The sequence below is a fragment of the Macadamia integrifolia genome, chromosome 6 (genome assembly GCF_013358625.1).
Source record: "Macadamia integrifolia cultivar HAES 741 chromosome 6, SCU_Mint_v3, whole genome shotgun sequence".
NCBI classification, from domain to species: Eukaryota; Viridiplantae; Streptophyta; class Magnoliopsida; order Proteales; family Proteaceae; genus Macadamia; species Macadamia integrifolia.
In genome coordinates, this window is record NC_056562.1 from 32,531,255 (window position 1) to 32,558,581 (window position 27,327).

A 27,327-nucleotide genomic window follows, 5' to 3' on the forward strand; every position below is an offset into this window, starting at 1 on the left:
AAGGGGGTTTAACCGTAGTTGGAGATTATAAGGAAACTATTTTTTTTTTTAAATATTTTTTATTGATAAGGAAGCTAAACGAAATTAGAAAAACAATTGTGAGGAGAGAATATAGAAATATATAGATTTTTTTTTAGTAAAAATAGGAAGAGAAACTATAGCAAGATAGTGGAAAGAGAAATAAATTAATAAAGAAAGAATATAATAAAAGATAAGAGAGAAAAGGGAGGGAGAAATAAGGAAAGTGATGTGATAGGAATAAAGAAACTAAAATTTAGAAAATATATAAATATTAAAAAAAATATATAAAGGGTACAAAAAATAAAAAAAAAATAAAAAGAACTGACAAAAAAGATAATGAAAAATATGACGTATTTAAATAAGTAAGATGGGTAATATAGTTAAAGAAAAGATTAGCCACGAAACATGAGTACATACTTTTATATAATAGTATGAAAGAATATAATAAAAGATAAGAGAGAGAAGGGAGGGAGAGATAAGGAAAGGGATGTGATAGGAATAAAGAAACTAAAATTTAGAAAATATATAAATATTAAAAAAATATATAAAGGGTACAAAAAATATAAAAAAAATAAAAAAAACTGACAAAAAAGTTAATGAAAAATATGACGTATTTAAATAAGTAAGAGGGGTAATATAGTTAAAGAAAAGATTAGCCATAAAACATGAGTACATACTTTTATATAATAATATAATATATATTTGATACTGCATTAATCTCCTATATAATAGTAGAAATAGGACAGCCACCCCAACCCCCACCAAAAGAAACCCCCTGCTCTATCATGCTTCATGGTCCTTAAATGGCCCAAATCCATGCATGGATTGGAATGGACCGGGCTCGTACAGAAAAAGGATAACTAACCCTAGAGCTGGGGCCCATGATGTAACTAGGCTTAATGGGCCCAGCAGCTCATAGCCTCATACCAATGCTTTCCAGGCTTTTTCGTCATTTTGAAACAACTTTTCCCAGTTCCAGGCTTCCAAGTTCCAAAGTTGTCCTGAGAAATCCAAACCTAGTGGAGTTGAGTTCTCGGATTGAGCTATACTTGGTCAACCAACTGAAGAAGAAGAAGAAGAACAACAACAACAACAAAGCTCAGTCTGGGGTCAAATCTCCATGTAATTGTTCCTGGTTTGTATGATTCTTACTTTCGAGGTTAGACAAAGAATCATGGTACCCATCTTTGAGGCTTACAAAAATCTGATTCTTCAAGCGGCGCTGTGTCTCTCGGTTACGTTCTTCCTCACCATCCTTAGGATCCCAACAAGATTTCTCGAGGGTCTTTACACTTACATCCACCCAGAAAGCCTCGGCAATGACCAGAACCAATCGAATGTCAGAGCGGCGATTCGGAGGCCCCAGAGCACAGATTCATCATCAGGTACTGGTCTCGAGGGTTACAAGAACCTGTCTTCCAGAGAGCACCCAGAGCCCAAGAAGAAGAATCGTTCCAAGGAAAAATTCGAATTTGATGAAAGCAATGCTCAGATCTTCAGATTACGTCTCGTCGATAGCCATCTCGAATCGCGGCTTTATTTTGCGGGATATCGAGATGCTTTCGTTTACTCGATTGTAGCTCTCTCCAGTATTTTGCTTCACCGTTTCTTGCCCGTCTCGGAAGGCTCCGGATCTCTCGTTAATGGAGCTCTAGTTCCTGTTCTGTTGGGACTCGTTGCTGTTTGCAAGATATTCGTGTTGCTTGGCAAGGTATCGTTTGAGAGATCTGCGTCGAAGAGGTCGGAGAAGCAGATAAGCATTCTTATGGGTTTTTTGGGGTTTCTCTCAGTGCTTGCGATTGTTTTTAGGGTTACTCCTTCTTTGTTCGATTTTGAACTTGATTCAGTTGATGGGTTAGGGAAGTTCTCAATCGCTGTTTTTGTTGGATGTCTTACGGGGTTTCTGTTCATGCCAGCGACAAAGAGTGCGCGGTCATTTTGGCTTGGCACTGATCAGCTTCGTTGGAATTTGTCCATAATTTCTTGCGGTTGGATTGCTCGGATGCTTCTTTATATGAATTTATTGGTGATTATATTCGCATCATTGCTCTGGATTAATCCATTTGCAGAAATGCTTGTTAACAAAAACAGTTCTGATATCAAAGGAAGGAATTCAAGTCTGGGAACTAGAGATGCTGATAAGTTGGCTGGGAATTTTGGGATGGCACAATCAGATTTTACAAAGTTGAGGCTTTGGTGTTTGTTGGTTTCGGGTTTCTCACAGATTGTTGCGCTGCGCCCCAACTTACAAATGTATTTGAATGAGGCAGTGTTATCTTGGTACCAGAGATTACATGCTAGTAAGGTTCCAGACTTGGACTTCAGTAGGGCAAAGATCTTCTTGCACAATTATTACCTCTGTTTAGTAGTTTTGCAGTTTTTTGCACCATCAATGCTGGTACTCATTTTTCTTGGTTTGTCTCAATTTGAGGGTGATTTATCTATGAAGGTCCCATTTGTATGCAGCTTTTTCCCTTGTTATGTGTTTGTAAAAGAAGTAGCTTTATTTATGGCTTGGTGGGTTGTCTTTGTTTGGACCCTTTTTACTTCAGCAAGCCTTGTTCTTTATCGTCGTGGTTTTTTGTATGTTTCTTGACAGTTTTGCTTATGCATTTTGGCCCTTAATATTGGTCCAATTAGTTGTATTTTTGGTGAAGAGTGATCTGCTTGTAGCACTACCATTTTTCTGTGTTTAACTAATACTTTCATTTTTTTAAGGGGATTTTTGTAATGACACATTACCTTGATCTTATATGCCTTAATTATTATCATTATGAATTGTCCTGTGCCACCAATGCAGATAGTTTACTATGATACTGCAAATTTTGAATTCATTGTGGTGTCCACTCAAAACTGATCATTGGTAGCTTTCTGCTTTCAGTGTTCCAGGCTGGCATAAATAACTGCTAGTAAAATTTTATTGGACCAGTACAAAATTTTTATTGCTCCCTTTAACCTTTAGCGGACGATTATTTACTCACTTATCCTGACACCTATACTCATATATTGGTAATAGTTAAGGAATGAACCAGACCATAAAGAATCATGAAAGCAAAACTAGCAAAGTTAAAAAACAAGGCCTGTAAGCAATAAACATTACTTTTTTCTCCTTAGATTCACTGAGATGTAATCACATCTCTCTCTCATCACTCTGTTTATTCCCTCAAAATACCTACTTAGTCATTGTATTTTGGAGTATTTCGAGGCAAAAATATGGACATAATATGATTCAATCTTGATTTTACAGATTGGAAACGGTTACCAGCTTGAAATTCTTTGTTGCAGTGTATTTTCGACCAATCTTGATACTTCATCTCTATAGTTAAATTTCTCCTCCTCCAATTGAAGATATGCCCCATCAACCAGCCTTAATTAGAGGAAGATACCTAGAGCCCAAGCCAGCTCCTGTGGAGGAGATAAATCAGGATATGAGCTAGCTGTCATTTGGACTATTGGATGGAGCAGTGTGGGAGGGGCAAATGTACGCAGCCTTACCCCCTGATTTACAGGATAGGCTGTTTTCAAGTTTTGAACCTGTGACCAACAAGTTGCAAATAGGCTCGCCCACTTATTTCTATTTCCATTATTTGATGTAATTAGAATTAGAGACAATTTAGGAATTAGTTTCCAATTAATATTTGAAGTTTTATTTGTTTCTAGAAATTGTTTAGGATGTAATCAATTGATTTATAAATAAGAGGAAAGGCTGAAACAAGCCAACTATTTGAGTTTATATATATATATATATATATAGATAGGGAAAAGGACAGGTATGCTAGCAGGATACCCAGGTATTAGGTATGCTAGCGTATATTGACCGTTGGATTAGATTAGATTAGATCTATACCGTTTATACTTGTTGTCTTATAGAACCTACCCAGCCTCGACGCTCTACAGTTGATCTTCTTCTCCCTCACCATTTCCAATTTGCCCTCTCTCTTCCAAAAATTCCGTCGTCCTCGATGCCACTATCTCCCACAAGTTCCATCGGCTGCTTCGACATATCTGAGTTCTCTACCCTGTTTGCTGGACAAATTTATGGATTTATTCTTAAAGATTATATCAACAAGAAGCCAGAGGGCCAACTCGAGAATCATCATAAATACGGACTTGTTGCAGGTATGAAGGATCTGGAAGTGTAGTTCATACTCTGAGTTTTGCCTTCAGTTGCAGAGCAAATAGACCGCCTTTTGAATAAAATTGGATCATCATCCGAAGACAAACATGTCGGAATTTCCTTTTCTCCAATTGAAACAAGAAGCCAGAGCGCCTTTTGAATAAAATTGTTATCCTCTTTATCCATCTTTCCTTTTCTCCAATTGAAACAGGTCAGAATTTTTAAACCTGTGATTCCGTAACCTGTTCTCTATTTCTATTCTGTTTACAAGAGTGATAGATGCACTAATTCCCTATCTAATTATCTTGCAATGGATTCATCAGTTGAATCTTAGTCTCTGTTTAAAGTTCAGTTTTCTCAATCAATATCAAATCCTGGTTCAACTTACTTTTCTAAAATCTGGATTCATCAGAATCCTATGTTATCTGTTTCTAATTTCAGTTTCAGTTTCAGTTTCTAAAACTCTACTTTTTAGAATTCAACCAAATGTCTAAATCTCAGTTCCTAATTCTAGTAATTCAATCTCAGTTACTAATTCTAGTAATTCCTACTTCTGGTAGTTACTAATTTGGTTTCTATTTTCTGTCTGGGTTTTGGTAAAAAGTGGGTTCTTCCATTTATCCACATCTGGGAGTGGGGTTACCGCTAAAAAACTAAACCCTAACCAAGCATCTTATAATTGATGCCATGTCTGAGTTTCCATAGTCTATTACCAAAGCTCAATCCGAACTTATCATCATAAATAAAAATGAAAGTGGAAACCAACAGACGGGGCAATGGGGATCGAGGCGAAGGGGATGGAGGAGGGGGCTGGAAGTGTTGCAGGGTCACAGGTCAGATGCAGTTTACTGGGAAAAAAATTATGATGTAGCAGCGGTGTATTGAATCCAACGGTTTATATAAGCTGAGCGAATCCGACAGCTAAGATCCTGCTAGCATGTAAGATTCTAAAGTATCCTGCTAGCATGCCTATCCCTCTCCCATATATATATATAACGGCATTTTTGCTGTGGCTGAGAGATGCAGAAACCCTAGTGGGAGAAGCAAGGTTTGAACGACGGTGAGAGGCCATGGGTGAGAGACCCAGGACTGAGATAGTCCCCTATCCCCTTCTCTAATTCTCTTTTATTTTCTGATTTGTTCCTTGAACCTGGAATTTATTGAGTGTGTTGACGATCCTAGATGGTTTTGGATGAGTTGTGATTCAATCTTACATTAGAGTAAAAATTATTTCCAGATTTAGCTTTTGATTAGGAGTCTTTTTTCCCCCTCTTCATATGCACACATGTAACCAACATTTAGGAAGATGGGAATGAATCTAGAGAAATTATTTGAGTACCTTCTGCTGTGTTGAGGCTGCGTGATTGGACATTCTTCTTCTTCTCTTATTTGTTCAAACCCGAACAACCAACTCTTCTTTCTCAGGTCAGAATTCTCTCTTCTCAGACTCCTTTTCTCTCTCTTTCTGTTTCTGTACCCTATCATATTCTTTGATCTTACTTTTGGGAATTAATCAATTATACTGAAGATGTCTAATGGGTGAAACTGCTGTGCTGGAAAAAAATTGTTCTTCGATTCCTTCATCCCTGATCTGTAGGGTTTGATAGTTTGGGCATATGCTTCCCATCTGTAAGTGATTATACTTTTAGGGTTTTGTTTCCGAAGACCAGTCCTACTATGAGAAACACAATGTGCAACTAGAGCAGGTTTTGAACTTCCTCCGCATGGACTTGTTGCGGATATATACTATAGTTTTCCAGTTGATTACTTGGTCTGATCTAAGATACATGGAAGAGGATTGGAAATTGAGATTATAATGCCAAACCCTTTTGAGTTGAAGCCTTGGGTGAGGGCTTGTCGCACTCGCAAACTAGTTCCCTCTTCCGCTGGATTCTGTTATCAGGGGAGGTTGGGGATGATAAATCTTACTAATTGTAAATAGAGAGCCTATATCAATATTACTCAAATTCCATGCTTATTGTACTTTATTTCTATTTGGTCTTTATTTTATTTTACCAGAAAGCCTGTTCTTTCATATTTTCTTTACAGTTTGGTCGTGTTGATTGCTTCACTTCTAAGGGTCTGGGTAGTTCCAGAATTTATGAAATTGCTACTACATTCTTAACTTGAGTTATTTAGCATCATTGTGGGCCATAGGGATCCAATATTAAGGTTTTGGAACCCAGGATCACATCGGGATGATAGGATCTATAGCTCATGAATTCAATTTATCCATCGAAATACACAATCACAAATGGAAGGAGAATATTTAGGAACTGAAATGTACAGCATGGATTATGATTAACATGAGTTTAGCTTGAGCACCTTTAGTTCAGTTCCCTTTCCTTTTCCCTTTCATATCAGTTATGTTAATTTATACAAAACAAATAAGTAGGTCTAGTAGCAGGTCTAGTATGGTGATTGTTGAAATGGTAAATTATCTCCTCCAATCCAAAAGCATTCTTAGATGTAACCCATATCTAAGAATTCAGTTTATCCCTATTGAAATAAACATTCCCCAATGGAGAAAAGGGGAGAGTGCTTAGGAACTGGATTTTACATTGTGGCTTTAACCAGACTGCTAGAGTTTAGCTTGATTGGCCGAAGTTTAGTTTCAGTCTCCTCCATGTCCATACAGAATTATGTTAAAATTTTCTAACTGAAACAATTAATAAGGAATTAGTGAGAATCCTTACCTGTTAACACACAGTTTTGAGACCACACCTCAAGAGATTTTATACAAAAGAAGGAATTAGTGAGAATCCTTTCCTGTTAACCATTTTAAGCATAAGTATTATTGTTGTTATTATTTTTTTCTTGATGAATTGTGTTGCTGCCGAAAATCCGTATGAGCTAATCCTGCACAAATACAGAAGGCAGAGAGGCCCGGATGTTTATCCGGGGTTAGCCCTCCGACGCCCAAGTTAGAGATCGGCCGCACAACTTTTCACAAGGGTAATGGTGTGGGTTTTTCTGCTTACCTTTTTTCCTCCGCTCGGGCCCTCTCTTATAGTCGTTAAGGTTTAGGGTTTCTCTTTTCCTGGAGGAGTCCTCCTCGGGTCCGCCTCCTTTCCTCTTCGAGTCCTACTCGGATACGTCTTATCCCCTTTGTGGGGAATATTCTCTTCACGCGGTTGACACGGTCAGACTCCTTGCAGCCTTTAACAGGTGAGCGACATGTGTCCTTTCCTTAGATACCACTTGTTCTTACCCTACTGGGCAATCAATTTGGTCGTATCAGTAGCCCCCTTACTCTCACGAGGAGGCTCTTCCTGTGGGAGTAATCAAGTTTTTCGACATTTTCTCTCATTCATGCGTCCCTTAGGCCTTATTCCTTCGGCTTCGGCTTTAGTTTTGCTTGCGACCGGGACCTTCGGTCAGGTCATTCGGTCAAGCTAGCTCAGCCTTTGCATGAGTCCCCAACCGAGGTGGTGACCTTCGGTCAGGTCAGCTCGACCTTAGCCAGAGCCCCCAACCGAGGTTGTGACCTTCGGTCAGGTCAGCTCGGCATCTATTGTCGGAGCCCCCTGCCGAAGTTGTGACCTTCGGTCTGGTCAACTCGGCCTTGGCCAGAGCCCCCAACCGAGGTAAGGACCTTCAGTCAGGTCCGCTCGGCTGTTGCCTGAGCTCCCAACCGAGGTAAGGACCTTCGGTTAGGTCCGTTCGGCTTTTGTCGGAGCCCCCTGCCGAGGTTGTGACCTTCGATCAGGTCAGCTCGGCCTTAGCCAGAGCCCCCAACCGAGGTAAGGACCTTCGGCAAAGCTAAAGCCACCAAACAGGAGAATTCCCATCAACTGTCGTAAACCAGCTTACATATTTTTCATAAATAAAATCATCCGGAGAGCTTAGGATGAGTTACAACTTGAAAGTGCTTAGGAGCAAAAAATTACAAAATGTGAGTGTGCTTGCTACTTCACTACTGGTAGAATTTTCTCAAGTTCTTCGAGTTCCAAGATCGGGGTACCTTTTCTCCCTCTGTAGTCTCCAGGTGATAGGACCTCGGCCGTATTACCCTTGAGACTCTGTAAGGACCTTCCCAATTTGGAGCTAGCTTTCCTTGATGCCTCGGGTCTGATACTTCTGCCCTTCTGAGGACGAGGTCACCCATCCTGAACTCGTTCTTTCGGACTTTGGAGTTGTAGTGCCTCGCAACCCTCTGCTGGTAGGTGGCCATCCTTTCTTGCGAGGTGTCCCTGACTTCGGTCAAGAGGTCTAAATTCGCTCGGAGTCCTTTATCGTTTTCTTCATTGTAGTACTGAATCCGGTGGGTTACGACCCTACCTCCATCGGAAGTATAGCTTCGGTGTCGTAAGTTAAAATGAAGGGTGTTTTTCCGATGGCCGATCTCTTAGTTGTGCGGTAAGCCCAGAGGATGTTGTACAACTCATCTGCCCATAACCCTTTGGCATCATCCAATCTCTTCTTTATTCCTTGGAGCAGGGTACGGTTGGTTACCTCTGTCAGCTCGTTGGTCGATGGATAACCGACAGACGTTTTCCTGTAGTCAATGCCAAGGGCATCACAAAACAAGCCGAAAGTCGGATTGGCGAACTGAGTTCCATTGTTCATTACCACCGCCCGAGGGATTCCAAATCGATAGACTACCGCCCTCTGGAAGAAGTTCCTTACATTCTTTTCGGATATCGCCGCCAGTGCTTCGGCCTCTGCCCATTTCGTGAAGTGGTCTACCGCCACCACCACAAACTTCCTTTGTCTCGTGGCCAGGGGGAATGGGCCTAGGATGTCCATTCCCCACATGGCGAATGGTATTGGGCTTGATAGGAATGAGAGCTTGGTAGAGTGCTGCCTGGGGACGGGGGTGAACATCTGGCACTTGACACTTCCTGACTAATGATTCCGCGTCCTTCCTCATTGTCGGCCATAACAGGCCCTGCCTCAGCACTTTATGTGCCAAGGCCCGGGCTCCTAGGTGTTGGCCGCATATCCCTTCATGCACTTCTCGGAGCACGTACTAGCCATCGGCGGGGTTCAGGCACTTGAGGTATGGCACGGTGAACCTTATTTTGTACAGCGTCTCGTCCTTCAAAAGGAAGCGTGCTGACCTCATTCGTACTTTCCTTGCCTCGTCCCTATTCTCGGGGAGTGTTCCTTCCTTTAGGTATTCGATCATGGCATCCATCCAGCTATGGCCGTGTTCGCCTACGGGTAATACCTCTTGGGGTCTTTCGGTACTTGGCTGTGGTAGCACTTCAAAATACACCGATCATCCAAGGTCTATGAAGTCGGAGGTGGCCAACTGCGACAGTGCGTCTGCATTAGCATTCTCTTCTCGTGGCACCTGCCTTACCTCGAATTCCTTGAAGGCTGTTATTTTTTCTCGCACTGTCTTCAAGTACCCAGCCATCCTTTGTTCTTTGGCTTTGTAGTCTCCATTCAGTTGTCGTACCACGAGCTGTGAATCACTATGCACCACTAGCTCCTGTACCATCAAAGCCTGTGCCAGATTAATTTCGGCTATTAACGCTTCGTTCTTTGCTTCATTGTCGGAGGCATCGAAGTCGAATCGTAGGGCGTACTCGATCTTGAAACCTCCGGGGCTGACCAATATGATCCCCGCGTCGCTTCCCGCGCTGTTGGAAGCACCATCCACGTACAATTCCCAAGCCTTTTCTCCTCGGTCCTCGGAAAGCTCTTGGGGATCATCAGGGAGCGTCGTCTCGGCTATGAAGTCTGTGAGGGCCTGTACTTTTATCGCGGTTCTCGGTTTGTACTGGATGTCGAATTCTCCCAACTCTATGGCCCAGTTTACTAGGCGATCGGACATGTCCGGCCGCTGCAATATCTTCTTCAGGGGCTGGTCTGTGAATACGCGTATTGTATGTGATTGAAAATAGGGCCTCAGGTTTCTTACCGCTGTTACCAGGGCGTATGCCACTTTCTCCGTCTTTCTGTATCTTGCCTCGGCATCTAGCAGGGTTTGGCTGACGTAGTATATTGGCCGTTGTTGCCTTCCTTCTTCCTTCGTCAGTACTGCGCTGACCGCTACTGCTGATACAGCAAGGTACAACTGCAAGGTATCCCTGGCGTTTGGCTTTGTCAGTAGTGGGGGTGCGGCCATGTACTCCTTCAGTTGTTCAAAGGACTTTTCGCATTCCTCCGTCCATTCGAACTTTTTAGATCCCTTCAAGGCTTTGAAGAAGGGGAGGCATCTGTCAGCCGACCGAGACAGGAATCGCCCTAGGGCGGCGACTCTGCCTGTTAGCTCCTGGACTTGCTTCACATTCTGGGGTGACCTCATATCTCGAATGGCTTGTATTTTCACCGGATTGGCTTCAATTCTCTTCTTCGAGACAATAAAGCCGATGAACTTTCCTAAGGCTACTCCGAATGCGCACTTTGTCGGGTTCAGCTTCATGCCGTACTGTCTCAGTACCTGGAACGCCTTTTCTAAGTCTTGAATGTGCTGTTCCGCCTTCAGATTTTTTACAAGCATATCGTCCACGTATACCTCCATGGTTTTGCCGATCATCTCCTTGAAGATTTTATTCACCAACCTTTGATAGGTGGCCCCTGCGTTTTTTAGCCCGAAGGGCATGACTTCATAGCAGTACAAGCCCCCCTCGGTCACGAAGGATGTCTTCGGGACATCACCCTCAGACATCTTGATCTGATTGTACCCCGAGTACGCATCCATGAAGCTCAGCGCCTCGTATCCTGCCGTGGTATCGATGAGAAGGTCTATTTTCGGTAGGGGGTATCCGTCCTTTAGGCAGGCCTTGTTCAGATCGGTGAAGTCGATGCAGATCCTCCACTTTCCATTTGCCTTTGGGACCATCACCACGTTGGATATCCACTTCGAGTATTGGATCTCGCGGATGAACTGGGCCTTCAGCAACTTCTCTACTTCATCTATTTTTTGCTGCCTTTCGGGGGCGAAGGTCTTCTTCTGTTGCAACGGGTTCTTTGTCGGGTTGACACTCAGATGATGTTCTATTACCTCTCGGTCTATTCCAGGCATGTCTAAGGCCGACTAGGCGAAGACGTCAGAGTTGTTTCGGAGGAATGAGATGAGTTTTTCTCGTTGTTTCCTTGGCATTGTAGCCCGGACCTGGAATTGGCGAGTGTTATCCCCCTCTTCGGCCTCAACTTGTATCAGATCCTTAGTCGGTTCCCCCCTTTGATAACTGGTGTCATCGCGCAGATCTTCTATCGGGAGTGCCTCGCCCGCCTTCTCTCTTCCCCATAAGGTAGTGGCGTAGCATCCCCGGGATGCCTCCTGATCGCCTCGACATTCACCGACACCGTTCTTGGTTGGAAATTTCATCTTGAGATGTGGTATGGAGACGACAGCCTTTAGCAGGTTTAAACCAACTTTTCCTAGTATGGCATTGTATGCCGAAGTAATGCCTACTACCAGGAAGTTGATCATGATTGTTACTTGGCGATCTCTGGTGCCGGCTCTTACCGGCAACTTAATCAATCCCTCACTTTTACTACGCCGGAGAATCCTTGCAACGGATGTTCGACTTTCTTCAGCTTTTCCTCATCCAGGCCCATCTTCTGGAAAGCTTCAATAAACAGGATATCAGCTGAACTGCCGTTATCCACCAAGATCCTCTTCACTATGCAATCGGCTATGGTCATGGTGACTACCAGGGCATCGTCGTGCGGAGTGTGCACCCCTTCCAGATCGTTTTTTGAGAAGGAAATAACCGTCCCTGTCCTCGCCTTCTTATTCGACCATTCAGCCACATGTACGTTTCTCGTATAGGTTTTTGCTTTCCTGGCCGAGACTGGACTTTCTCCAGTGGCTAGGCCTCCACAGATTGTCGCTATAACCCTAGTTGGGCTTTTATTCTCGTCCCGGAGGTGATGGTCAGCTTCCTCGGGTGTTCGGTCCCTTTGTCGTTCTTGATTGCCTCTGCGGGCTGGCCCCCTTTTTTCATAGCGACCTCTGCCATCTCTACTATGGTTGTCCCTGCGGTCATTACCGTCTTGGGCATCCTCCTTTTCGCGGTCCACGAATTGGCCTAGATATCCTCTTCTTATCATTCCTTCTATTTTCCCCTTGAGGTGCCAACAATCTTCGGTGTCGTGGCCGTGGTCCCTGTGGAAGTGGCAATATTTGTCCATATTGCGTCTCTCGGGGTGTCATCCCATCTTACCTGGCCACTTCATGGCTCTTGCATTCGGGGAGTCCTTTATCTGCATCAGCACATCCGTTCGTTTTCGGTTTAGGGGCGCATATTTTTCGAACGTCCTTGGTGGACTGGGTGCCCGACTACGCTTGGACTTTCGTCTTTTGCTTTCTTCGGAAGGTTTGTCGTCACCCCTTGAGATCCTTTTCCTTCCCGTCTTCCCTTCAGCTTCTTCATTGGCTTGAAGGGTTTCTTCCATCTGGATGTATTTATCGCACTGAGTTCTCATCTCGGCCAGGTTCCTCGGTGTATGCTTCGCCAAAGACCTTTTCAGCTCCTTATCCTTGATGCCTTCCAGCAGGGCTGTGAACTGTTCTTTCGGGTCCAAACCTCTAATCATGATCTTCTCTTGTTGGAAGCGCTTCATGTAGTTTCACAGTGATTCTCCTTCATGTTGCTTGACGTTGGTCAAGTTCAACGTGGTCTTCTGAAGGGGTTGGCTACTGGAGAATCCCTTCACGAAGAAGTAACTTAAATCGCTGAAGCTGTGGATCGACTTCGTCGGCAAACGGTTGTACCATAGCCGTGCCGCTCCTCTGAACGTCAATGGCAGGGCGCAACACATGATGTTTTATGAGACTCGATGGAACTGCATAACGACCTTGAAGCCTTCCAGATGATCGACGGGGTCCCCAGACTCGTGGTAGGTGTCATACTTTGGCAGGCGAAAGCCGATCGGAAGCGGGTCCCTCATGACCTCATTAGCTAGAGCCGTGTCATTAGTGAGGTCTCGCTCACGAGCTCCCGTCTGGTTTTCTGCCACCTTCCTGATCTCATCTTTCAGGTCCAGGATCATCTGTTACAACCCCGAGTCCTCGTGTCTCTGTTCGTTTCCTTGGCGTGGTTCCCCATGTCTGGCTCCGGCGGCACATCGCGTCCTTCCCCCAGGTGCGGGACTTTCCCTTATCGCTCGGTTTCGAGGATTATGACTGAACCTTATCGATCCTGTACTGCTCTGGTCCTCGTCTTAAGCTCTCTCGAGCCGGATATGGAGGCCTCGCGGTGCTCCGCCGGTCTTCTGAGAGAGCTTTGGAGACCTCCTTCATTGCCTCGGCCATTCGGTCATATTTCTCCTGGAGGGCTTCGAACTGCTGCCTTGTCACATATTCTTGCGCTGCAAGAGGGGGTGGAGGATTACTATCTCTGCGCACCGAATATCTGGCCGAACGTTGGTCCCTCGCGAAACCTTCCCGATCATCGTTTCCCCTTTCTCCTCCGATTTTCGTCGAGGGAGGGAGCCCTCCTGAAGGTTCCTCCTCCCCCATGTTTATATTCGACGCTGCTCTAGTGTTCCTACGATTGTAGGTTCTCCCCACCATTACTATCATTCACACAGATGGCGCCAATTTGTTGTTACCGAAAATTCGTATGAGCTGATCCTGCACAAATACAGAAGGCAGAGGCTCGGATGTTTATCCGGGGTTAGCCCTCCGACGCCTAAGTCAGAGATCGGCCGCACAACTTTTCACAAGGGTAATGGTGTGGGTTTTTCTGCTTACCTTTTTTCCTCCGCTCGGGCCCTCTCTTATAGTCCTTAGGGTTTGGGGTTTCTCTTTTCCTGGAGGAGTCCTCCTCGGGTCCGCCTCCTTTCCTCTTCGAGTCCTACTCGGATACGTCTTATCCTCTTCGTGAGGAATATTCTTTTCATGCGGTTGACGCGGTCAGACTCCTTGCAGCCTCTAAAAGGTGAGCGACATGTGTCCTTTCCTTAGATACCACATGGTCTTATCCTACTGAGCAATCAATTTGGCCGTATCAAATTGTTGTAATCACTTCCCCTCCTCTCCCATCTTTTTAGTGCTATTGATCTATTTCTCTTGAGCAAGCAGTTTGTTCTGTTGGGTCTTCATGCCTGTATCCTCATAAGGAATGGAATGGCAGAGAGGGCTGGCTTCAATATATATATATTTTTTCAATCGTAGTGAAAGTGAACACCTTATAAGTACAAAGATTTTTCTGCACAAGGCACAGAGCTTTAGTAAATGCCCCTTCTTAAACTCCTGATGGATTGGGGTTTCCCAATTACTATCCCTTCAAGTAAATTTATCATCATCCATTAAGCTGGGAGTGTAGTCCATAATTATAGGCCAGGGTGAGGGAGGTTCTTGCCTCTTGAGTTCCAAGCTTTATGATATTGTCCAACCACATTTCCTTCGAGACAAGCACCATCAGCATTTCTCTTAATGAGCCCCGAGACAAACATCATCAACATTTCTCTTGATAAGCCCCGAGGAGGACGAGAGCCCAAGAAACTGCAATACGAGTTTTGGTAGCTGAACAGTGTACATAGCCAGATGCCACGGATTAGCACAGTGGCCCGGGCTGTTAGGTTCTTAGTGGAATTAGCACAGTGGGACGGGAGTGGGTTGACTTCCTGGGAAGAAGATGAGTTGCAGGTTGCGATGGCAGAAAGACTTGCGATGGAAATTCACAAAAGTAGAAGAGGTGGGACACGAGAGCCGTTGAGTTTTCCATGAACAGTGGCCAACGACTTTGATATTTATAATAGTGCCAACGGCTAGAACCGTACCACTCTTCCACCCCAGCAGACGCCGCCACGGATTTCTTGCTTGTTTTTCGTCCTCTTAGTTTTCGAACCATACCATATGTCATGGGTTCAACCGTTCAAACCAGGAGCCCACGGATTTCTCGCTGGTTTTTTGTCCTCTGGGTTTAAAAACATGGACTCATCAATTTGCTGGGTGCATGATTTCTTTGATATCAAAAAAGTAAAAATATATAAGGGCATATTAGATTTAGGATAAAGTTTTCTTTCGCTGGTGGTTTAATGATGGGATGGTGCAGATGTGACCGCCTTCTCTCCTTAAATCTCTCGCCTTCTATTGTATGGTGCCGATGAACCATAGTGAATGGGAAATCTTTAGATTTATGTCAATAATGTCTATTTTTAGTAACAACTATAGGCATTTAGATGCTTGGGCAAACCAAATGATCCAATATCCTTCTGGGCGGAAATGATGAAACATCAATCAATGAGAATATGCTTTGGTTCTCTAATGATAGCAAATTGTGTGTTCTATCATGTTTGTCAATTAATCATATGAGTATGAAATTTGACAGATGCCTACTAATTTATAAGGTGTGTGTTTGTGTACAACTAATCCAATGATTAATTTGTCAAGCCCAAACATCCACGTAGCTCCTCAAAATGGTAACCATGGAGTTTCTCTCATTGGAGTAGAAAACAAGAAGAGGTCCGAAGTTCTACTACAATGTGACGTTTTATGCCTAAAGACTATAAAATAAAAATTAAAGGAAAATTTCTATCACTCTTCTATTATACTTGTCCCACATTTGCTCAAACTCACCTATCCAAACTTTCACTCTTATTTTAAAATTCTCAAATTACTTTTTTTTTTTTTAAATTTTTTTACAACTCTTAATTAATCATTTATTTTGCGTTTAATCAACAAGAGTGGGACCCACTACCCTTTTTTCTCCGCAGATTACAGGGATGAGGGAACCATCTGCCTCACCTCTCTTGCTCGGCGTTGGCAAAACGAATGATGTGTCAGAAGGCCTAGAACCTTATCCATTTCACGGAACACTTTGGTGGTGTAAAATGTCCTACATGGATGTCAAGTGGTTTGTCAGCATACAAAAATTTGGTTGAACTTGGATTCTGCTATAGATTGGAACATGTCCCAACGCTTGGGGAGCTCTACCCTTCCTTAGGGGGAATGACACTTATCTTTGAAATATGGCATTTATGGACTTTAAAGAATGAGGGGTTGTAATGGCTCACCATGCTTGAGAGTTTACAAAATTGATTGGTTTTCAAAGGTGATATGGATTATATAAAACACTCCCCTCCCCTGAGGTTTGACCTAATATCAATCTCCTCCCCTCTACTTTGAATTCTATCGCCACCTTCCCCTGAACTTTCAAGATTCTCACTTCCATCACCTATTTGGTGAGTCCTATTAAATGGTAGGTTAAAATGATAGATTTACCCCTTAACAGATTTCAAACACCAAATATAATAGATGAAAGCGCAATAATACCCTCATCTTTATTAATTCACCTGAAATAGCCTATTCGATTTAGGGGTTGGAAGATATTTGGGAGCTACAACTAGAGGCGAACTGAGTTTGACAACAGCTACATTCATGAAGGCCGCTGCGACCAGTGAGAGATAAGGGCAACCGACCAAGATCCCGTGACCTATGCAAGATAGTGGCAACTGACCAAGAGGCTCCCTCGTCCTGTACGAGTTAGTGGCAACCAAATAGAGGTCGCCGCGGGTAGTAGCAATCGACTAGAGGTCGCCGCGGGTAGTAGCAATCGGCTAGAAGTCACCGCGGGTATTGGCAACCGACCAGAGGCAGTTGCGACCTGTGCGAGATAACGGCAACTGACCAAGATCCCGCGACCTGTGCAAGGTAATGGCAACTGACCAAGAGGCTCCCACATCCTGTACGAGCTAGTGGCAACCAAACAGAGGTCGCTGCAGGTAGTGGCAATTGGCAATCGAACAGAGGTTGCCGTGGGTAGTAGCAATCGACTAGAAATCACCACAAGTATTGGCAACCGACCAGAGGCAGCCGTGACCTGAGTGTGGCATTTGCTGCACACCTCAAGCAATTGAAGCTTGCTGGGATTTTTGGAACAAGTTTCCCATTTCCCCTTCTGTGTTGCTTGCTTAAGGTTTGTTAGATTGAAACAATGCCCATTCATTCCCTACAGAATTGGTACATTCCCTTCAAACTAGTACATTTTCATTGCTGGACCAAGGTATGCTCTATATTTCTATACTTAATTTTTCATTTTAATTCTTATTATATTTACTTCAACTACTGACTTGGGAGTGTTGTTGTGTAAATTTGCAACTTAATGTCTACATCAAATGTTAATTGCAACAGTGATAATCTACTAAAGTATAGAAGTGTAAAATGTAGATGCAATCGAAAAGCTGCCATTAGGATCTCTGAGACGGTAGATAATCCAAGCGGACTCGTTTACACATGTCTTGATTTTAATGGTTGTAACTATTTTGAATGGTGTGATCCCATTAATATACCAACAATTGAGTCACCAACCATAAAATGTGAAGAGTTGCATGAGGAAGTACATGGACTGCAAAATTGATGTACAGGCTTTGCGAGAAGAAGTGCGGGGATTGAAAGCGATATCTCGAAGGTTGTAAGATGAATTGGGAACTAGGAATGTTAGATTGAAACAAGTAGAAAGCATAGTTGGATCAATGAAGCATGCTTGTCAGTTTGTATTAGTGTTCTTTGTTGGTGTATTTGTGGTATGTTTTATGAGCATGAAGGTATGAAAACCTTTAATACATGAGGTTCTTAATATATTTGGACAGATGTAATCTAGTTTCTTTATCAGTAATGAAATGGTTTTTCAACTGTAACTCTTTTCTCATACCAAATCCAGTTTCCAATTCAAAGTAGGAGAACAACTCCAATAGTCCTCTAAAAAAAAATTTGGCAGCATTCCACTACTAAAAAGGCCATTATATATACTTGCTTAAATGAAACATAAACATGCTATTGACCACAACTGTGCTAGAGCAACCACATCTAATTTCAAGTTCAAGTACATCCAACATCAAAATAACATCATCCATAAAACACTAAAAAGGACTCATAATCCAGAAACTTTTTCTACTTCAAAATAACCATTACATCCAACTAACATTAAAAAAAAGGAGTACCATCCATAAAACATCATCCTTATCTAATTGTACTTAGTTAAGACCAAATCCCAAGCTCCCTTGCTATCCTCTCATGTCCTGCTGTTCAATTCTTCTTACTACTTTCCGTCTTCTTTGCATTCTTCCTTGCTTTCTTTTTATCCTCTTTAGCTTTCAATTGGGCTTTAATATTAGTCTGTACATTCTCATCAACTATGCAGCTTGAAGAAGCCTGTGAAGATCTTGTTTGTATTTGAGACAAGTTGCTCTCAAATTCACTTCCACTTCCACTCATTTCCTTTCTCTACACAAGCATGAAAAAAGTATTAGTACAATGTAAATAAAAGTGGTAGTGGGTTTTTATTGAAAATTTTTGCTTACCTTCATTTTAGAAGAAGATTTTTTACTTTGAACTGGAGAACCTGTGCAAGTGTGGATGTTATGTCCTTCACCTTTGCATCATTCACATCTAAGACTTGAAGACCTTTTCCTAAATTCTCCGGATGGTCCTTCACCAGGTTCTTTCTTCCTAACTGTGTTCGGTCTTCCTACTAACCTCTTCAAGGGTGGAGGCTAAACAATGCCCATAGGATGTTCTTTTGGTAACTCATCCAAATCAGGAAGTGGATGAATTATGTCTCTATACACTTCCAAGTATTTTTGTATACTGTAGTATTCATGACAATAAGTTTCCAAGTCTTCCCTTTTGTTTTCAATACAGGCAGCCGCATGCTTACATGGTAGAACTGTAGCATCCCAGACTTTGCATCCACAAAAACATTTCTTCAAATCAACCACATATCTACCATTGCAATCTGTTACTTCAAACTCATCTAATCCAGATGCAAGTGGCATACACCCTCTAGATTCAGTCCTTATAACAGTCATCATCTTTTGAATGCTTGGCGTGACTTTCCCCGAAATAGGTGCATCCCATCCGATATCTTGACGTCACCAGTTCAAGTAGTTACTTCCTTATCTCATCAATTAAAATAGGAATGGATTTACTTCTAACAGATGAAATCCACTAATTAAATGACTCTGTCATGTTATTTGTTATGTGGTCGCTCTTGCGTCCAAAATCAAACGCATGCCTGGACCACATTTTAGGTGGATTTTTATGCTACCAATCATCAGCATCTTTATTAATGGCCTTCATTTCATTCATTGCCTTCTCAAACATGATTGGAGTAGATGCCTTAGTTGCTGACCAAAACAACCTTCTGAGTAACACCCCAGGATAGGTGTCCTTAAAGTTTTGATAAAGATGCCTACAACACCATCTATGCTGACATTGTGGAAATGTTGACTGGATGGCCTAACATAGACCCTGGTTAATACAAACAAGTATTGGGATAAGGTCATGATGGTTGAATAGAAAATATTAAGTATAAGATGAGTATAATTAAATGTTAAAAAATAAAAGTTAAAGAGGGACAAGAAATATACTTTCTGACTGTCAGACATAAATGTAATGGATATGTCATCAATGACAGTGTAAAGGGTAGCATATAGATTGGTCAAGAAAAATAACCAACTATCTTTACATTCACACTCAACAACAGCATAAGCTATAGGGAACAATCCTCTATTTCCATCTACAGCTATGGCAGACAACAGAACCCCTCCAAACATACCCTTGAGGTGACAACCATCAACCCTAGTGAATGGCCTGCAACCCTTCAGAAAACCATTTATACATGCTTTGAAACATACAAACACTCTCTTAAATACAGGAGGGTCTGACATGACCTTCCTTTCATGAAATTGTAGCTTAAACAAACTCCCTGAATTTTTTTCCCTTAGTATCTCACCACAACTGGGCAACTTAGCAAATGAGTTAGCATGACTCCCTTAATTGGTGGCTATCTTTTTTGCTCTATACAATGTAATATAGGGGATCTTAACTTGAAACTTTTCCAGGAAGTAGGCAGCCATTGCACTTGTTTTTATATTTGGATATGTCTTTAATTGAGTAGCAAGATGAGAAGCAATCCAAGTGGATGTAATGTCTTTATTTTCTTTTACTCGAGAACATTGATGCTCCTTACACATTGACTTAATCATATATGTAATTCCACCATCAGCAGGTGAAGCATGGATCCTCCAAGTACATCCAAGTGCTGCACACACAACAGTAATCCTTGACTTCTCATTTTTACGTCTCAGGATTGTAAAACCTTCTTGGATAGCATAGACTTTGAGAACTTCTCTGTAGTGATTTACATCATCAAAAACCATGCCAACAGCTAAATTAATTTTCCCATCTTCAGAATATTTCATCTTATCAAGGTAGGGTCCATAACACTTATCTGAGTCATAATCATCAAAGTTACCTGACTTAATTCTAATTTCTTCCTCTCCTTCAGAAAATGACATGTCTTCATCTTCAAGGTCCAAATCAACATCACTCCCTTCAGTGTTATTATCATCATCAGTTGCTTCATTCCAATCCACATCATTATCAACAACTGTAGATCCATTGCTCCCTAGAGGTGTTTCACCAGTCGTGTTGTAAGTGAAATCACTTGGACTTGTTGTGTTCACTTTTTCAGAACCTTTATTCATACTGTTCATCTTGCAAGCAACATCATTTGTGGTTGTAGTATTCACTGCCTCAGTCCTCATAATATCACCACCCCTTCGAACTTGATGTATTTCTATACTAACCTCAGATGTCTGAGTTTGCTGTAGTACATTACCAATCCCATATTGACTTTGTTGGATATCAGTACCAACTCCACACTGACTCTTCTTAACCTTATCTCCAAATCCACTCTGACTTTGTTGTATGATACTATCTGCCTCCATATTTTTTTCACCCTCCCGAACAATCAATTTTTCAGGGAAGCCCATAATTGTATAATTGAATCTTCGGTGCTCCTCATAATTAAGGTCATAGACGTATAAGTTAATCGTATCCAGTTGTTCACATAATGGAAACATCTCTAGCAAATTTGAATCATGAACAATTTCCATATCCAAATTGTTTGGAAGTATACACTTAACCTTGAATGTCACCGTGTGCCTTATGGGGACATGCCTGATCACTATGTTGTATATGTCACAAACCATTTCCCTATAATAATATCTCTCAGGGTCTACCAATGTGACTCCCGAGATATGCACGTAGTAATGGTAACATATTTGTACCCTTATTTCCATTATAGAAGAGGTCCTGACTGTAGATAAATGTAGATAAGCAGCCAATGTCACAAACAAAAGTCACCAAAGTAGGTAAAAAGTATTTCATTGTAAACAATCCGAACATTCATTGCATATAATCAACAGGAAAACTCTAAACGAAAATCAATATGGACAGTATACACTAAGTTCAACACTTAGCAGCAAAAATCAACAGGAAGTGTGAAACTCTCGTTCCAAATCAAAAGGAAAAAAAAAAAATCAAACTACAATTGGGCATTACAGTAAGAAAAAACTCCTAAAAAACAACAGATTGAACACCTAGAAGCAACACAGTAAGAATAAATCTAATAAAAAACCTACTTTGTACAGCTGATTAAACACCCAGTTAGCAAACTCCATCATGAAGCAGCACAGTAAGAATAAATTTACTAAAAACATACTTTGAACCCCCAGATAGAAAACCCCTCATGAATCAACGAAAATTGTACCTATGTTTAGCCTATTACTCTGTTCAGTTTCAAGCTCACCTCTTCTCTCCTTCGATTGCAGGCACGACGCATGAACAACCGCACTCTTCTAGCGACCGCACGAATATGAAACCCTTTGAAACCCTTCCTATGCCTCTTCTGCTTCGGGGGATAGAAAGAGACAATGAGAAATAGTGGGGACAGTGAGCGAGGGAGATGAGACATAGCTCCTGGTTTCTCTATTCTCCTCTGATTGTAGGCGAGATGCACGAATGTGAAACACTTTGCAATCACTTGACGTATTCTAATCTATTGCTTTAGAACCCAAAAACGTCAACTAAGGGTATTTTAGGGAACTAATAAAATATAAGGGCAGTATAGGTATTAGAATTCTACTGTGAAGCTGATGTAATCACTTAACAACGATAATTCACGTTTAGGTGACGGAAGTGAGAATCTTGAAAGTTCAAGGGAGGGTGGTGATAGAATTCAAAGTAGAGGGGAGGAGATTGATATTAGGTCAAACCTCAAGGGAGGGGAGTGTAATTTTCTCTTATATAAAAAGAGAAGAAGATCTCCAACAACTAATCTCCCTTCGACACCAAACACTTGTTGACTGGCCTCAGCACAAGAATCTCCAAGATAAACTTAAAGCACCTCACTAAGCTAACACATGAAAGTAGAAAGGAATATGATTCTAAATATGAATGGGGTTGAAATGGTAAAGCCTAAATCATTGGTCTCATACTTCCTCTTCGCTGCTCTTTCCTTTCATTTCTTTTCCTTGCAATTATTCATTTTGAGATGGAAATGTCCACATATATAACATGCTATACTAAGTCTAATTATTCAAACAACCTTTGGATCTTTGTTCCAGGTTTTGTGTGAGATTTGAGAATTAAAAAAGGATCAGGCTCCTCTCCATAGAATTCAGGGACCAAACAATAATCCCACGGTTGGGAGAACCAGAACACATGTCTCAAGGTCATAAATTCAAAAAAAAAAAAAAAAAAAGCCAAAAAAAATAATAATAAATCAATTCCAAAAAATAGATTCAGAATCGGATCAATAAGATAATATTGAAAATGTCATTGATATTGTAATGGATTGGCTTAAAAATTAGAAGAGTGAGACTACGGAATCATAATATTAAAAGAGAATCAGATTTGCTTCTCGATTCTAACCTAAATTGACACCTAAATTACAAGATGCCCCCATAAGAAAATCCCTAGTTAATTAATTGTACTTATTTTTCTGGTTTGCGTTGTTTCATAATACATTCCATTGGTTGGTTAGAGCACCCGTTTAGTAAGCATGGTTATGGAATCGGTTTCATCTAAGATTGCCTTATTCTTGGTAAATTTTTAATGGTAAGATTCCAATCGATTTTTCATTGATGAGTATTACTAGCCCCTTGATTTTTGAGTGTCTTTGTTGTACCCTTTGAGATAATTATCCACTCACTGCTTGATAACGGGTGCGACGATGACCAAGGTTTGAGATTATTTTGGAAGATTGTAAAAAAGGTGGATTTTATTCTAATCCATGACATTTATTAGGAGCAGAATTTTATTTTGGTAATCGGAGACCAGCTTAAGGGTGTTTGTGACTTCATAGAAAGATTATCACCGTTGCTAATAATTTGGGAGTTGTGACGAGAAAGGAACAATCGAAGACAAGGGCAAGGTGCCCACATGGCTGGATTGATCATAGAAATGCTAAAAAAATGGGTGCATGAGATCCCTCTTTCGTCTCAGTTTAGTAAGTGTCTGCCAATGATGGAGAATACTGTTTTGCAGATTTTTAATATTAATCCCCTAGCGTCAAGGCTAAGAGCTCTAATTCTCACGTTCTGGCTTCCTCCAGCAACATTAGTCAAGTTGAATGTAGATGGAACTAGCAAAGGGAACCCTGATATTAGTGGAGGGGAAGGTCTCATCAGAAATAAAGATGGCATGGTGCTTCTGGATTTCTCTAGTTTCTATGGTGTTAATTCTAATTTTGTGGCTCAGTTGTGTGGTTTGATGGATGGATTAAGGTTATGTAGTGATGAGGGTAAAAATGCCACTCCCTCAAGTCATCCCTTGCTCATCCTTGGCCGAGCTGACCTCTTGGGTCATCCTTGGCCGACCGACCCCTTGGGTCTTCCTTGGCCAAGCCGACCCCTTGGTCATCCTTGGCCTAGCCGACCCTATGGCTCATCCTTGGCCGAGCCCATCCGTGGCTCGGGCTTGCATGCCTTAATATCTAAGGGCTTGAGGTGTCGAACCAAGCTCGGGCTTGCATGCCTTAATGTCTAAGGGCTTGTGTGCCTTAATGCGTAAGGTCTTGAGGTGCCAAGCTAAGGCTCGGGCTTACATGCCTTAATGTTTAAGGGCTTGAGGTGCCGTGCCGGAGCTCGAGCTTGTGAGGTGTCGAGCTGGGGCTCAGGCTTGCATGCCTTAATCTCTAAGGGCTTGAGGTGTGGAACCGGAGCTCGGGCTTGCGAGGTGCCGAGCCGGGGCTCAGGATTGCATACCTTAATGTGTAAGGGCTTGAGGTGCCGAGTTGGAGCTCGGGCTTGTGTGCCTTAATGTGTAAGATCTTAAGGTGCCGAGCCGAGGCTCAGACTTGCATGCCTTAATGTCTAAGGGCTTGAGGTGTTGAGTCAGGGCTTGGGCTTACATGTCTTAATGTTTGAGGGCTTGAGGTGTTGTGCCAGAGCTCGAGCTTGTGAGGTGCCGAGCCGGGGCTCAGACTTGCATGCCTTAATATCTAAGGGCTTGAGGTGTGGAACCGGAGCTCGGACTTGTGAGGTACTGAGCTGGGGCTCGGGCTTGCATGCCTTAATGTATAAGGGCTTGAGGTGCCGAACCCATGCTCAGGCTTACATGCCTTAATGTCTAAGGGCGCTGCCGAGCCAGAGCTCAAGCTTATGAGGTGCCGAACCCATGCTTAGGCTGGCGTGTCTTTTACCTACCAGTTTGGGTAGGCCCTTCTTTCCTCGTGAATGAGGTCTTCTTTTGTCGACCATCAGGCTTGACTCATCCTTTCATATTGGATGAGATCTTCTTTTACCAACCAGTTCAAGTCAGCCTTTCTTCTTCTTTGGAATGATTATCCCATTTTGGATAGTGATTCTCACCTTTGCCCATTCATTCTGCTTGGTTTGGTCTCATTGTTATCGATGGGGTGATCATCACGTCGACAACCCTGTTCAGATGTTCAGGAATAGGCCACAGTTGATTCTTCGACTATTGGCGTGGCTAGTTCCATGGTTTTTTCATCCTCGCTCCATGAGATGTTGGTGTTGTAGCTCATACAGTCCGGGTTCAACTGTGTCAAGCGGCGATCCGTCTTATTCTTCTTTCGCTCCTGGGAGTCATCCTAGGCCTTGGGGGTCTTTTCTTTTCTCTGGTAGCTCAATCCTATCAGTTATTCCCTTGGAGGGTAGGACCTCTTCCATGTTGGCATACTGGTTGCACCTTCTTAGCAGCTCGGGCATTATATCTGGCAAGTCGAGGACTAGAGATTGGACCAGATTGGGGTATGTAATCCCATTGCACAATGCGTTATATGCTACTCCTTTTGGCAGATTTTTCACTTCCAGTGTCACCTTGGTAAATGGGCAAGGAAATCTCGTATAGTCTCCCTAGACCTCTGTCTCATGTTCATCACGTTCTGTGAGGTTTGCTTCTGCTTCATGCTAGCTTGGAAATGTGTGAAGATCGCTCTCGTCAGTTCTTCATAGTTGTGGATGGACCGGGGCCTCAAGTTTGACATCCACAACAGTGCGACCCCCTTCAGTGAGGCTACGAAAGCTCGGTAGAGAGTTGCGTCCAATCTCCCTTCGGTGTGATGATCACCTCATCGATAACAATGAGACTGAGCCGAGCAGAATGAATGGGAAAAGGTGAGAATCATGGTTCAGAATGGGATAATCATTCCACTGAAGAAGAAAGGCCAACCCAAACTGGTCGGTAAAAGAAGATCTCATCCACTATGAAAGGATGAGTCAACCCCGATGGTCGGTAAAAAAAGACCTCATTCACAAAGAAAGAAAGGCCAACACGAATTGGTCGGTAAAAGGAACGCAAGCCCGAGCATGGGTTCGGCACCTCACAAGCTCGAGCTCTGGCTCAGCACCTCAAGCCCTTAGACATTAAGGCATACAAGCCTGAGCCCCAGCTCAACACTCAAGCCCTTAGACATTAAGGCATGCAAGCCTAAGCCCTGGCTCGGCACCTCAAGTCCTTACGCATTAAGGCATGCAAGCCCTAGCCTCAGCTTGGACCTCACAAGCCTATAAATACCAAGGTAAGCCTCCAACACAGGGGATCGAACACTTTTTTCACTAAAGCACTCTTGAGCAAGCTGTTGTGAAAAAATCTGACTTAGGCATCGGAGAGTCCCCCGTTGGGTTAGCTTGGCTCTCCCCTGTCTTCTCTTCTATGCAGATCGACTGGAGCATCAGGAGCTGCAAAGAAGATCGACTAGTCAATTTTTACCACATCAGGCCTACCTGCCACCTCGGTCGCTCCTTGGGATGTCCACTCCTACATTTAAGGGACGTGACCCCTGATTATAGGAGCAAAACTCAGATCACTACACGTCACTAGAAGCATCCACCATTCTCACGACTTGCACCTTCGAGATCAAAGAAGAATATTCCCAGAACATGCTCTGGGATCAAGGATATTTCTAGAATCAGAGAGCCATTCCTCTCAAGGACTCCACACCTAATAGGACTCTCCACAAACGTCTCTCCTTCTCTCTCCATCAGTAGCCTATAAATACCAAGGTAAGCCTCCATCACAGGGGATCGAACACTTTTTTCACTAAAGCTCTCTTGAGCGAACTGTTGTGGAAAGATCTAAACTGAAGATCCATAACCTGATCCGAGCACATAATCCTTACTTATGTGGCTTCTACAGGTCGACCTACGGACCTCTACCTGAAGGAGTGGGGGCTTATGATGAGGGTAAAAATGCCACTCCCTCAGGTCATCCTAGGCCTAGCCAACCTCTTGGGTCATCCTTGGTTGAGCCGACCCCTTGGGTCATCCTTGGTCGAGCCGACCCCATGGCTCATCCTTGGCCAAGCCTACCTCTTGGGTCATCCTTGGCCTAGCCGACCCTATAGCTCATCCTTGGTTGAGCCGACCCTTTGGCTCATCCTTGGCAAACCCGACCCCTTGGCTCATCCTTGGTCGAACCTCCCTAAGGAGTCTGATCTGATCCCAACGATTGCGAGGACAATCCAGCTCACCGGCTCACTGATACTAGCTGCCACCTCAGTCTCTCCTCAAGCTAACCTGCCACCTCAGTCTCTCCTCAGGCTGACCTGTCGCCTCCGCCTCTCCTCAAACCGACCTACCGCCTTGGCCTCTCCTTAGGCCGACCTGTCACCTCAATCTCTCCTTAGGCCGACCTACCACCTCGTTCTCTCCTCAAGCCGACCAACCACCTCAGTTTGGCTTGTGGACGACCTATCACCTTGGCCTCCCCTCGAGTCAACCCCTCACCTCGCCTTGGTACAATCAAGTAAGGCGTTTAGAAACGTGCACACGTCCACTCCTACATTTAAAGGACATGATCCCTGATTATAGGGGCAAGACTCAGGTCGCTACACGTCACCAGAAGCATTCACCATTTTCACGACTTGTACTTTCGAGATAAAAGAAGAATATTCTCAGAACATACCCTGAAACCTGGAATATTTTCGGAATTACAGAGCCACTCCCCTCAACGACTCTATGCCTAAATA

General features: G+C 43.0%; 1 protein-coding gene across 4 annotated transcripts; it reads left to right on the forward strand.

Moving 5' to 3' along the window:
* The first annotated feature begins 975 nt into the window (after window positions 1–975).
* Window positions 976–16,042, forward strand: LOC122082729 (transmembrane protein 161B). 4 transcript variants are annotated; one of them, XM_042650474.1, is made up of 2 exons: window positions 976–2,321; window positions 15,764–16,042. In XM_042650474.1, the coding sequence occupies exons 1-2, from the start codon at window positions 1,163–1,165 to the stop codon at window positions 15,823–15,825; spliced, it is 1,221 nt and encodes a 406-aa protein (XP_042506408.1). In that variant the 5' UTR covers window positions 976–1,162; the 3' UTR covers window positions 15,826–16,042. The 4 variants fall into 4 exon arrangements, with proteins under 4 accessions (XP_042506408.1, XP_042506410.1, XP_042506409.1 ...); XM_042650476.1 differs by lacking the exon at window positions 15,764–16,042 and adding an exon at window positions 3,269–3,756; XM_042650475.1 differs by lacking the exon at window positions 15,764–16,042 and adding an exon at window positions 3,307–3,756.
* The last annotated feature ends 11,285 nt before the right edge of the window (window positions 16,043–27,327 follow it).

What these genes read in the sequence shown, in the direction of transcription:
- LOC122082729 (XM_042650473.1), top strand. Translation starts at nt 1,163, where the DNA reads ATGATTCTTACTTTCGAGGTTAGACAAAGAATCATGGTACCCATCTTT.